This window comes from Micropterus dolomieu, linkage group LG15 (genome assembly GCF_021292245.1).
Source record: "Micropterus dolomieu isolate WLL.071019.BEF.003 ecotype Adirondacks linkage group LG15, ASM2129224v1, whole genome shotgun sequence".
Lineage (NCBI taxonomy): Eukaryota > Metazoa > Chordata > Actinopteri > Centrarchiformes > Centrarchidae > Micropterus > Micropterus dolomieu.
Genome location: NC_060164.1, coordinates 7,195,552 through 7,208,658, shown reverse-complemented (window position 1 = coordinate 7,208,658; position 13,107 = coordinate 7,195,552). Strand labels below are relative to the sequence as shown.

The following is a 13,107-nucleotide window of genomic DNA, read 5'->3' as shown; positions in this document are numbered from 1 at the left end:
GGAGAAGGGGAGGGGCAATGTTAATGTGCACTGTATCATTCATAACAGTAATACTGGCATCACTTGGTGCTAAATAGCATCATTTGTCAGGGAAAGGGCCTGGTGCCACAGTGTTACAGATAAGCACTAGTAGGATACCTACGCTATACGCGTTTGTTTTAACTAAATATTGATTTTCAACACTTTGTGCCCTTACCTTTCTTCTGAAAAGTCTTCTTTTCTAGAAGACCTAACCCTAAAACTAAAATGTACCTCAACCAAACTAATCCTAACTTCAGTTGTGAAATTCAATTAAGCCTTAACCCCAAATAAATCCCAGTAAGAGGCAACAAAATGTTGTTCAAAATGATTTTCCTCAGCTCTCTATACTTGCTCTTAATCTGAGCAGAGAATCTAACCCATATGCTTAATTGGTTGGTTTTAGTTCAAATCTTTTTTCCAGAGTAGGAGTTAATCTTCCACAAGACTGTGGCTCTCATACACTTAGTCTCAAATCATTCATTTGTTATCCTTCACTCGAGTGTATGTCTACCCACATGGAGCATACAATTCCTCCACAGTCGAGAGGGCAGGAAGGAGGAGAAAAAAATCAGCTATTATTGATGACTATGAGGTAAAATGCGTAATTTGCACTGTCTTCAACCAAATTATAACTCATATTGAAAGCAGCTGAATTTGCATAAATCTCATTAGACGCAATGAGAGGGGTTCATAAATCGTGATATTAATTAGTCATTTTTGCCACCCTTTCATAGGAAAATGGGGTGTATTAATAAAACGAGAGGGGTGTGTGATTGTGAAGCCTAATTGGTCGTTGTGTTAAGCATTTTGGTGCACAAGTGACAGGCTTGATTTAGTTTGGCTTCACTGCTGTTGTCTGACCGAGTACCTGCAGGGAGGGAGAGAGGATGAGTGAGTGTGTGTGTGTGTGTGTGTGTGCGTGTGTTTGTATGTGTGTGTGTGAATGTGCGCTCATTGCATGTGTGTATGATCTGTGTGTTTAACCTCCCATCAATGCACTCTTATTCAATACTCTCTTTTTAGGTTGAAAGGGGAAGCTAAAGCCTATCCCAGCATGCATTGCGTGAGGTTGCCATCACAGGGCAAACACAAAGACAAACACTTTGTTGTTAATGAGGTTTGGGTTCATAGACAGAATTAATGGTGCAAGAGAGAATGAGGGTATGACAGACTTGTGTTGGAGCGAGTGAAGGTATTTAGTTGTAAGCGTGTTTACAGGTTTTTGAGCCCACCTCTACAGGACTGCAGTATAGCACCATAGACAGCGTCTGATCCCTACTGGCAGTCCCTGTTTTCTCTTTTTTGGAAATCCATAAATACTGTAAAGCTAACTGCATGTACTACAGTTTATCTCTACTTGGATGTCCTTGTGTCTCTACATTTGAGCTGTGTGTATGTTTTGTGTGGATATTTGTGTTCTGTGAAAGGAAAGAGACCATACATATTTATAACCACTGCCCATTGTGTGTGACTGATATCAGCACACCCTCCCCTTCAGCCTGTAATGATACTGACCCAAGCAGTTTTGCCCTGGACAGTAATGAGCCTTGTCCCTGTGGGTCTGGGGGTTTTGATGCTGTCCTCCATGGCCCTCCTAACCTCAGCCCTGCCCTTTTGACACATTTGTCTAGCATGGTGGATTAGCCATCCTGATGGCGCTCCACCTCTGGGTGTGATTAGCCAGGCTGCCTGAACTCCAGTGTCTGTGATGAATGTAGCTTGTGAACCACTGCAGCTCCAATTAAAAATCCTTTGCTCCTCTACCCTTACACAGGAGGGTGTGTGTGTGTGTGTGTGTTGTTATGCCATCTTTATCCTTAACATGAAAATGCAGCTTTCTGTACCTACATGATTTCAGTTCTTCTTGGAGGAGCAAATTGTCTAACTCATCAATCTTTACCCAGCAGATCAAGTTGTTTTCTTCCTGTTTTGTGTGAATTTAACGGGTAAATGAGAAGAAAAACTAATAGTACTGGCACAAACAATCTAATAGTGACATTCAGACAGGTAACAATATTGTTTCAAGACAAAGGCATCACGGTACAAATGCTCAACATTTCCTTTTAGTTGGCTCAGTAGATGTAATGGGACATCTAGGTAAAATAGTGAATCTTGGGTGTATTTTCAGTGGTTGTGTTAGATCTATTGCTCTTTAAATTAGCAAATAGAAGGTCCCATGAATATCAAATCTTGTTAGACACCGTGGCTTTTGGCCCTATGAGACCTCTGAACTTTAAATCTCTGTCTGGCAGGTTCATCAGTGGCCCAGCTGAGGGCAATTGATCCTGAGGGGGAACCCCTTATATATGGTGTTTCAGGAGAAGAGGCCATGAGGTATTTTTCTGTGAACAAAGATACTGGTGTAGTCTGGCTCCGACAACAGCTCGACCGTGAGGTATGAACACCAAACTGCTGCACACATGTTACACATTACAAAAGCAAAATCACTATATACAAGAAAAGACACTCAGGACAATTTTGAAAATAGGATATGGAATGTAAATTATCAAATGATGAAAGAGCAGTGAAAAGTGCAATACTCTTTAGCGGTGAAAGATGAAACATAAAGGGTTTTGAGTTCAGAGTGGCATTGTTGTTTCTTGGTATGCTTTTCTGCACTGCTCTTTTGCACTACATTCCCATGCAAAGTTTATGCTGACGTCTGTCTCTGTCTCCGCCAGACCAAGTCAGAGATGCAGGTCGAATTCTACGTGAGTGACATTCAAGAGGTAAGAGACAGATTTGCACTGTGATCACAGTTATGACACCTCCCGTCTCACGCTGACACCTGGATATAGCTTGACCACATGTCACATAGAGATCTCTCTCAATCCATCTCCCTTTCAGTCTCTCGCTTTCAATCTCGCCCTTATTTCTCTCTTTCACATGTAATCATTCCGACACCTGTCTCACTCAACGCAGTTTAGTTGCTGAAACATACTGACGTTCAACCTACTCTCCCCCGCGGCTAATCTATCACACACTTGTCCCATTTTCTTTCACTATGAATCTTGGCTTGGTATGGTTAATACACATTTTCAGTGACTACAGTTCTCTGACAAGTAACATGTGGAGGTGGCTTTGGAACAGTTTTACCAAGGTGTTTCCTCCCTCAGGTGGTCAAAGACAAAGTAAACATCCAGATTGGAGACGTGAATGATAATGCACCAACCTTCCATGGGCAACCTTATGCCGTCTTTATCCCAGAGGTAAGGCTTATAGGAATGTATTAAAACTTACTAACTTATCACTCTCATATCCACTAGAAAAGTGTTTTGGCAAAAAAACAGGTTTCACTCTGGATTTTAAGGTTAAAACATGTATGGAATTCAGCTCAATGTTATGACTATTGTAATGGGAAGTTACCCTGCATGGTGGCTACATCCAACTTCTGTGATCATCAACTATTCATAGTGCTTTTCGTTCTCTGATGTCCTGGAAATAGCTGTGTTTTGCTGCACTGTGATCTTCCCACAATTTGAGGAGTTGTCCTCTAGCTCATGTTTAGAGAGTGTGCACAGCCTCTTTTTATAGGGAGGAAAAACATTCACTGCAGTGGAGACCTCAATCTCTTTTCTCCTCTCCGATTCTCTCGCTTCTCTGTCCTCTCTAAATCTGCTACCTCCCTTCTCAGCGCTCACTTCTGTCCATCTTTCCCTCTCCTCTTTGCCCTCTCCCTCATCTAATCCTTGATAGAAGTAATTGCCAGAATGGAGTGGAGGACTTCAAACAGGGGCTGAAATCCGCACACACATCCACATATCTTGTTGTGTTGATATTGAGCACATACCCCTTTCTGAGTCTTCACCAAATCTTCAAAGCCACTGGCATTTTCTCTCCCCAATCCATAAAGTCAGGCAAATAAACGGGAGAAAGAAGGACTGTTTAGATGAGGCTATTTAGACCACCCACCAGGGAAGGTTCTCTCAGGCCAATGCAGCCACTGCTCAGTTGTGTGGGACTCACTTACAGTCCACATACAGACTTTCCAAGCTCTGCAAACAATAGACTTCAGTTTAGCCTCTGGAAAGCCATTAAACAGAGCTGGGTTTGACCCTCCGTCGCTCACATATTGTTAGTTCCCTTGCATCCCACAGTGAGTTATTGCTTATGTCAGTCCTGCCCTCCTAGTGCTTAAAAAATGTAGGCTTCTTTATTTGAGGCAATGGGATGTGGTAACAGATCAGATTCCTTAAAAGACCAGACACAGCGTTGTCTCTAATCCAGCAGCGTTTCTTTACACTGAAAATAGCTGAAAGCTTTAACAGTGAGACACAACATAGTCAAAACAAAATATGCAAGCTTTGTGTATGTGAGGACAGTGGAATGTGTTTGATCACAAATCTCAATGAATGTATTTGTTTGTGTGCCTCGCTTGATAAATGAGACACATTCATATTTTGTCCAGTTGGAAAAAATGTCATAATAATACTGCAATAACAATGCAACACGCTGTCCAATCTGTGCACAGAGGGCTTCATTAAAGCCTTGCAACTATTCTACCTGGAAATGGTGGTTTTGGGAATTTTTTTCATGTAGCTTCTTCCTCATTGTACCCCATTTCCCCTTTCTCTACCCTTTCTTCACCTTATCTTGATTTCCTATAACTTTCATTACCTGCATTTTTATGTTCTCATTACCACTTTGACATTAAGTGACCTCCAGCCGGCAGCGCAAACACGCCGACATCAGTCCATCGTGCTGTCACTCACTGGACATGCCAGAGTAACTGGGGGTTAGAGTACCATCAGCACCACTAGATAGTGCTGCTGAACTTTTGTACACAGAGAAAAAAAGATGGGAAAGGGTGATGGATGTGGAGGATGGCAGAGTAGTAAAAGTAAACGACGAGTGATGACAGAAAGACAGAGGATTCAAATGATGAGAGTCAACACAAGCAAAGTGACACAGAATACAAAACAGACTGATAGAAGTCAAAAGAAAACAACACAAAATGCTTTAGGGTTGCTGGAACAGACGAATAGTTCAGGGAGGAGGTTTATTGAGGTGGGCCTGACGCAGCTCAGCGGTGAGCAGATGAAGCAGTGTGAGTGGCAAGGTGAGCAGTGCAATAGGGAGAGCGGGGGAGAGTGTGTGTAAATGTCGTTTTAATTTGTAGAGCCATAAAGAGGGTGAAAGGGAGCAGGTGGGCTGCTAGCATTCTCTCTGTCAGTGCTAATGAGCTGGCCAGATTTACAGCATCCACACACTCAGGCCATCAGCAGAGACTGGATACAAGGAGCGACGCCTATCACCAGAAATAATGTTTTGATAGAACAGCAGATGGGCCACAACCCAAATCCATTATTGGATGAGATGATGGAGTGAGCCCAAAACATACTGAGAAGTGTTTTTTCACATTCCCTAAGTTCGACAGGTAGTCCTCTATGTAGCAAGCCCTCTATTGACAGTGTGGGACCATCCAGAGCTTAAAGAATAACCCCCACCCCCTGAAAAAAAAAATCACACACAACACAGACACACCCCCAGCTGCCTGACCCTCACAGTAACCCACTGGGAGGCTGTCACTCTGTCAGTGCCACTGTGATAATATCATATGCCAACACTAACAACTTGTGTGTGTGCCCAGTGTGTGCCATCTCCTACGGTTGCGTAAGTTTCCCCTGACCACAAACACTATTTTATCTTGTTCTTTTAGTCTCTTGAATTCTTCTGCTTCTCTTTTTCTGCAGTCTTTTCTGCCTTGAATCCCTTTTTCTCTTCTGTCCTACACACATAAATAGACAAAACACATTTTCTGTGTTATTGGATTAGATATGTCATATGACTTATTCAAAGTTAAAAGATATTATCCATACTTCCCATGACCTTACCAAGGTATAACTTTGTTAAAGTTGGGTTTATTTTTTTTTGAGCCCCTCCACTTATAGCATTGCAGAATTTAAATACCATCTCTGTTTCATCCCTTTGCCAATACCCACATTCCTCCCTACCTACAGTAGATACGCAGTGCAGTGGAATCTTGACTTCGATAACGCAGTAATGATGCACACAAGATTGTATATCCGACTTCAGACCAGCGCTGTAATGCGGCACATAGATGGATTAAATGTATTGGCAAACAGGCAGACAGGCAAGAGGCTCCAGGTGATAGATATCCAAACTTTATCTGTTTACTGTCTCTCAGGTATGTCAGGCAGGTGAGCAAATCCCTCCTCAGCCTCTATTTTCTATCAGCCATATCTCAATGTCCCTCTCTAACCTACAGTAAGCTCAGATGAACTACGGCTGTTATAGAACAGGGCTACCCAAGGTGGAAACCCCTGAGGTGAAAGTCAGACATCTAAAAAAAAGAAAGGCCCTTCAGTCTGATCTGATTAATATAAGTTTCTGTATTTGGTTTATTTTAATAGAATTCCCTTAATAGAAGCAAAGTGACAGGAGTCCATATCCAAAGGTTATTCGTTCCTAAGACAATTATGAGTATCTAATGTTAAATAATATTAATATTTGTTTTGTGGCATACTGCCCAAAACAAAGCCTCTATGAAACATAAGAGAGGAATTTAAACCAGCATCATTTTAGCCCCCAACTTTTGGCTATTACTTCCTCCAAACAATTTTCAGTTGAATAGCATGACAGCATTTCTCGCATTAAACACACAGACACACACAAAGGCATTGATATTTCAGATAATATTGGCAGAGGATGTTTGAGAGCTCCTATTACGCTTGTGAATGAGCTGTTTAGTGCTTGATGTGGGCTCTGGCAGCAAAACAGAGGCACCTGCTTTTTGATGTGCCCTCTGTCGCTGTCAGCTAGAACATAGATGAATCTGGTATATTCCTTTCTTCTTTGCCTTTGTTCACTGCTGAGTGGAAATTCAATCCCTAATCTTTTATCGTCTTCTGCCCTGTATCTAAGCGGGTTACAGCATCCAAAGGTAATTTGTTTACCAGGTTACAAACAAATATTTCAGCTCTAAAGCAGCACCTTCCGTATTTAAATGAAAAATATATTTGCAGTTGCAAGGTTCTCTGGGAACTTACAAAACCAAGTCTAATTTGCAGTGGAATACATTTATTTTGAAATGACAGTCATAAAATATTTGTGACTTAACTACTACATCCTGCACACAATAAACGCAATCTTCTTTACACAACACACACACAAACACTGCCTTCTACAAGTTGGATTTAGCCCATAATGATTTCAGTATCATCGCTCCTGGTCTCTCCTGTAGTGTAATTGAATCTAGTGGTTACTGAGCTGAGTGGTGGCTGGTTGACAGGCGCAGGCCTCAAAGAGAATTCTGCCTGACACTAAGACCCTGAGCCCCATAGGGAGGGATGGAGGGATTTAGGGAGAAAGAGAGAAAAAATGGATAAAGTGAGAAGGTTAAATGGGAAGCAGTCAATATTTTACTCACCTCAGGCTCCATTTATAACTTTCTCCTACATAGATTTGGTGCTTAGGACCCAATTCTAAGCAAAAGTTGTGTTTTTTTCAAAGAAAGTATCCTTGAAGAATTTGCCACAGACTGCAGGGTTTGATGGCATATAAGAAGCCGTTCCTATGCATCATATCCTTTTATATCGACTGATGAAATCATGGACACATACAAGGAAGTGTTTTAGCGTTGAAACAGTAAACTGCTGGTAGTTATGTTGTATATAGTTTTAGTTTTTTAAGGTCTTTCTCCATCTGCCCATATGATTATGTCTGACAGCACTGATTAGATCAGAGCACATGATCATCCTCCACAAACTAATATAACCCCTCCATTTTGCATATGATGCAAATGTAGTACATATGGCCAGTTTATCTGCAGTACCCGGATGTTTCGCCAGCTGTTTGTTCACATATTTCATTTCCCCTAATTTCAGTTTCTGCATTTCACTAATGGACATTGTTTTGTGTTTGTGTACGTGTGTGGGGTGGTGTAATTTTCCATCTGCAGCTATTCACTATAAGCGAGACTGTGCTCATGTGTGGATAGGGCATTCTTAAAAGAGTGAGTGCAGTCATTCACTTCCATGACTGATGATTCATTTGTAGACTTCAGTAAGCCTTTCAGGGCAAATGGTGGCTTAAGTGAGTTGTCAGAGAATGTCGTGCCTGTAGAACAATTTTTCTGCCCATCCTTTCCAGTCCAGGGGTTAACGCAACAAATACTGCTTGGGCATCACATACGCTGCCACTCATGAAGGTAAATCACATCCTCTATCTCTTTATCTTTCTGTCATTTACTTTATCCCGCTGAGCATGAAGAGCACCTTGATTTGCGTGCTACGCAGAGATGGGCGCAGATTTGTCTGTCAAAAAAAGGGAAAGGCTGGTGTTTGTGAGTGACCATGGAAAAGTCTATTTCTGAGAGAGAGAGGCGGAAAAGAGAGAGATAGGGAAAGAGAGAGAGAAGTAAGGAAAGTAGGGAGGGAGCACACAAGGAAAGACTGAGTGAGAGGGGCAAGATTGAAGGGGGAGAGAGAACGGCTTGCACTCCCAAAAGCCATTAAAGTTTGATTCACCCACTCCTCACTCTTTGAATAAATCAACCTGTCGCTCCCGCTCTCCCTTTCTTTCAAGTGTGTGGGTCCCACCCCTCCATCCCCACCCCCACCCTGCCTTTGGCGCTCTTCTTCCCTCTAACACTCACTTGTCAGAATTGTGAATTCTGACAAGGTTTTGCTAACATGGAAGATAGTTGTGTGTCTTGTCAGTCCCTCCATATTTCGCAGCTGCTTGTGTGTTAGTGTTTGTTTTTGCGGTGTGGGAGAGAGAAAGAATGACTAGCTCTCATGGCTTTTTGCAGTGAGTATTATACCATGGCTATGGGAACAATACTCTGCTGAAAGACGGAAGAAATTAATGTGTAGATAAAATTTGTCGTGCCTTCAACCTCACCAGGGCTCCATTTGGTATTATGCAAATTCCTCAACGATTCTTTTCTCGATTTCTTCTCTCTGTCTTCTTCTGTGTCTCAGTATGCACCTCCCTTCCCATTCGTCTGTTTTTCCCCTCACTGCGCCTCCGACCGTGGCTAGATTTTCTTTAATAGAGCTTTATAGCCTTTCCAATTTGCTCAAATCTGTTTTGGCTGTCACTTCCATATTTGAGGTGGTAGGGAGAGAAGCACTGAAGAAAAATGATGCATTACTGAAAAGTATGAAAGAAAGGTGAAGCGAAAAGAAACAGTTGCTACCTTTAGTTTCCCCTCTTTCTTGTTGGTATTTTCCTACATGCAGACCAGTATAATAATAACAAAGTATTACAGCTCATTCTACAGAGCCATACAAAAGCTTGCTGTAGAGTAAAATATGATTAACTTGACTCATACCTTGTACTCACTTCTATACAAAGCATGACTGACTTGGACTCATCAGATAGTTAAAAGCAATGTTTACTGTTAAAATATGTGTGTGGGTGTGCGTGTGTGTCTTTTTCACAGTGAGGCATATTTGACAACCACAACAAATGCCTCTCAAACTAATTAAGGTGACAAACAGATGTTTAAGCTCCAACTTACAGCCCATCTTTGTCAAATCTTTGCTGTATTTTCAGGTTGTCAGTCTGACCATAGACTATATGAAAACAGTCTGACGAACTTCGGCGCTGTCTTATTTGGCACTTCCTCTTATAGAACAAATCAGTCTTCTTGCCCCTCAAGCTGACGGGACTGAGGATGCCGCTGTTGGTCGGTCTTTCAAACACTATGGCTCCCAGGAAGACTATTTGCTTCTTTTCTGAGCTTTTTTTTCAGTGCCACCTCAAGCCCATACATATAGTTCACAACACACAAAACACTAAAATCAAATGGGCAGATGTTTATTGAGACAGTCATGCCTCCCAGAAGTTTAACCGGACTACAAAGTACAAATGTATTCTGCTCGTGGGCGGAACCAGTTTGATTTTAATAGCACCATCATGGAATTTTACATTTTGACCCCACTAGTGCTAAGGCTAGAAAAGCAATTCATCACATATCATAAATTTGCTATGGTCCAGCACCATGGTGGCTGCAAGCAGGACTTTTAACTTTCATTATTCTTTTTTCTTCAGTATTTTCAGCACAGAAGTCTTGTAAGGACTTTAAGATTTGATTATCTGGGAAGAAGCACTGTACAAAATATCATGTTTTGATATTTTCTCATTTTTGACAATATAATGGCATTTGATGATTTGTATTTTTTCAGGTATAAATTAAACTGCAATGTGATGCGTTTTTGATGTATTTTCAAAACACAAAATTGCTTCACAGCTTTCATTTAAAATCGTCTTCAGGTGCCTGTTTTCTATCACAATTGACTATCTCACTATGGCAGTGTGTAGTTTTTGTATTGGCATTTAGTGCGCACATGTTTAAGAATGAATTTTATTCTTATGTTTACTGTAAGCAACCCAGAAATGCCAAGCCTGTTTCAGATTGAATGTGGGTTACAAACGTTCTGAAACTAGTGAGAAACTAAACTAACTAAAACTAAAAAGTAAGAAAACAGATAACATGAAATTAGTTGTTCAGGCACATCTGCCATAGTGACGAAATCATGGTACATACTGGTACAGTATAATTGAGCACCCAAAGTGCCCTTTGTTTTGAAGGTCTTGGATTAGCAAAGAAAGAAAATTCATGTCAGTCTTAATGAAAAAAAAAGCATTTAAAAGGGCTAATATGTAGTTGTTTTAATGAAACAAAAAATGTTTTATTGCCTGTGAAGTGGTTGTAATCTTACATAAAAACTGACTGTGACTGCTTGTGTGCTCTCAAGCCTCTCACCTGCTGAATCTGTACCGTACTCACAGCGACAACACCCCAGCTAATGAGATGGAGTCCGCTAAATCCAAAAAACAACCAGGTTCCAGCACAACACAGACTCCAAAACCAAAAACAAAGTTTTATGTGCTGAAGCCTGTCAGGCCAAACAAGAATCAGATCGACTTCGGGTGAAAACTCAGTCAACATCAGAAAGGCTTGAGTCACGGAGAGACCTTGGAGAGACCTCTGCAAAACCAACACAAAGTTAGCTTTCAACATTACAACACTACAAACATTACTGCATGTGAAACTTGAAATTGTGATTTTGTGTTTTAGTTGGCTCAAGTTAGATAACGTTACCTCACCAGTTAACGCCAAGTAGTTGCGTTATCCAGTGCGAAATACTACAGTTGCATATCCATATTACTATCCTTAGCCTGCAAGAAATGATGTAACAGTAAAATGCAAATGTGGAGCGATTTGTTTATAGTGATGCAAGGCTGTGCAGCCAGCTAAGGTTAGCACAGATCTACCACTGTTCATAACCGCTCTTCATAACTTTCAATTCAGATTTTTTTGTCGTTTTACCAATACTCAGGAACACAGCTTCTTCACCATCTCAGTCTCTGTAACATACGAGATTCACAAAATATACAATAATGCAACAACACTGCTGAAGACCCATTCACTACAGTAAAGTTACTGTCTAACTGTTGTAAAGTGTGGCAACAATCTCATTTATAGTATTCAGTCAAGCTAACTAACTGTTTTCGTTATCGGCCAACACATTAAGCTGTGCTCACATTGCTGAGCTTCTGGTGAAAGTTACACAAATAGTTACTGAAAAGGGGCAGGGGCACTAACGCTGATGTTTCATGTCAGCTAAATGCAGTCAGTGTAGCGTTATCATGCGATGAACTTGGATTAGATCAAGCTGATAAAAATGTTACTGTAACGTTATGGGACTTTAAATGAGTTTCAGCATGCTGTGTGAAGCTGTCTCCCGGTGTTTTGCTTTGTTTCCAAGTATGCTCCCACACCAGGTTGCAATCTGAAAACTTCACCGCTGGTGTAGCCCATTTAATCCATTGGCTTGGTTTCAATGAACAAGGAATAATGTACAAAAGTATGTGCAGTAGCTTCTTCTTTCAGCAGGGACTACAGCAGAGCATACAAATTTGTAATGCAATGTTCAGCTGCAGGTGTTTGGTAGGTTTTTAACTTTGCTCAATTACCAAACCTATGGACTGAAATATAGTTGAGATATTCTTTGTTGAGATGAGAGTCTTTGGTGTGTTGTAGTTTCCATTTTATTGGACATGTGTCAGAAAGAAACAGATAAGTCAATATTTCTTCTCACAACTTTCTCTTAAGTTAAGCAAAGTTTGATGTCCCTGTAGTCACCAACTTTTCAGCAGGGGGGCTGCCCTGGATTCATGCATGCGCGTAATATATAAAATTGTTGATGCACAGCGAGTCACCAATATACCAAGCTGGCGCAGGTGAGGAAATAATGTCTAGCACCCTAGCCAACACCAGAAAACAGCCTAGAGTTTCAGCAAAGTAAGAAAACATTGGATTTACAGGATAACATCCGCAAGGAGTAAAAATCTGTGTAAATTCAGCCCACCCCCTCCCACGCTAATGCCGACTAACACTTAACTAACATAATACCAGCAACCGTCACCAAGGTCCCTCCTCATCCACGTAAAACCCCTTTCGTCGTCAACCATGTTCCTCTCCACCTCCTTCTCGGCTCCCCCTTCTGTGGTGTCCCCAACATAAGTGCTTTGATGTATAATTGAGTTGAGCGTTCGACCGCTCCTCTCCCCCTTTCCCTCACTCTTTCCTCTAGGCCCCCCCAGGACCTGGCTCATAGAAAGGGTAGGTTAAAAGAGGAGGAGAAAAAAGAAGGAAGCAAGAGAGGAAATGAAATTGAGAAATTCTGGCAGAAGAGAGGCTTTTGGATTATAATGCAGATACTTTATAAGAACTGTGTGAGGCAGCTAAGTGCCACCACCAATACAAACCTTCGGCGTCACTACAAATGAATCAATAAAATGCTATTACAAAATGTTCTTGCATGAGCAAAGGGGATTGAGACTATCAAAGACACAGTCAATCCTCACACTTCTTGTTGAGATCTCTGTAACTGCTGTCATGTCTCAACAGCAAGACGTAATTTAACTTGACATCACGTTCTACTAATTGAGATAAAGAGAGAGATGAAAGGGTAATGAAATTACTGAAATACCAGGTTAGGATATTTGCTTTGTTGTAGGAGGTACTGATTGCCATGTAATGATCACTTTATACAGGAGAAGATTACACACATTGCCATTCTGCATCAGTGCCATTAGTGCTGCCAGTGG

The 13,107-nt window shown here is 41.3% G+C and overlaps 1 protein-coding gene across 1 annotated transcript in view; it reads left to right on the top strand.

The window, feature by feature from the left end:
• The first annotated feature begins 2,387 nt into the window (after positions 1-2,387).
• cdh23 (cadherin-related 23) overlaps positions 2,388-13,107 on the top strand; it is a 126,189-nt gene continuing 115,469 nt past the window's right edge. Inside the window, exons 1-3 of the mRNA XM_046070202.1 lie at positions 2,388-2,416; positions 2,703-2,750; positions 3,138-3,230. Of these exons, the coding sequence (XP_045926158.1) occupies positions 2,715-2,750; positions 3,138-3,230 (129 nt within the window). The 5' untranslated portion in view covers positions 2,388-2,416; positions 2,703-2,714. The remainder of the gene's footprint in view (positions 2,417-2,702; positions 2,751-3,137; positions 3,231-13,107) is intronic.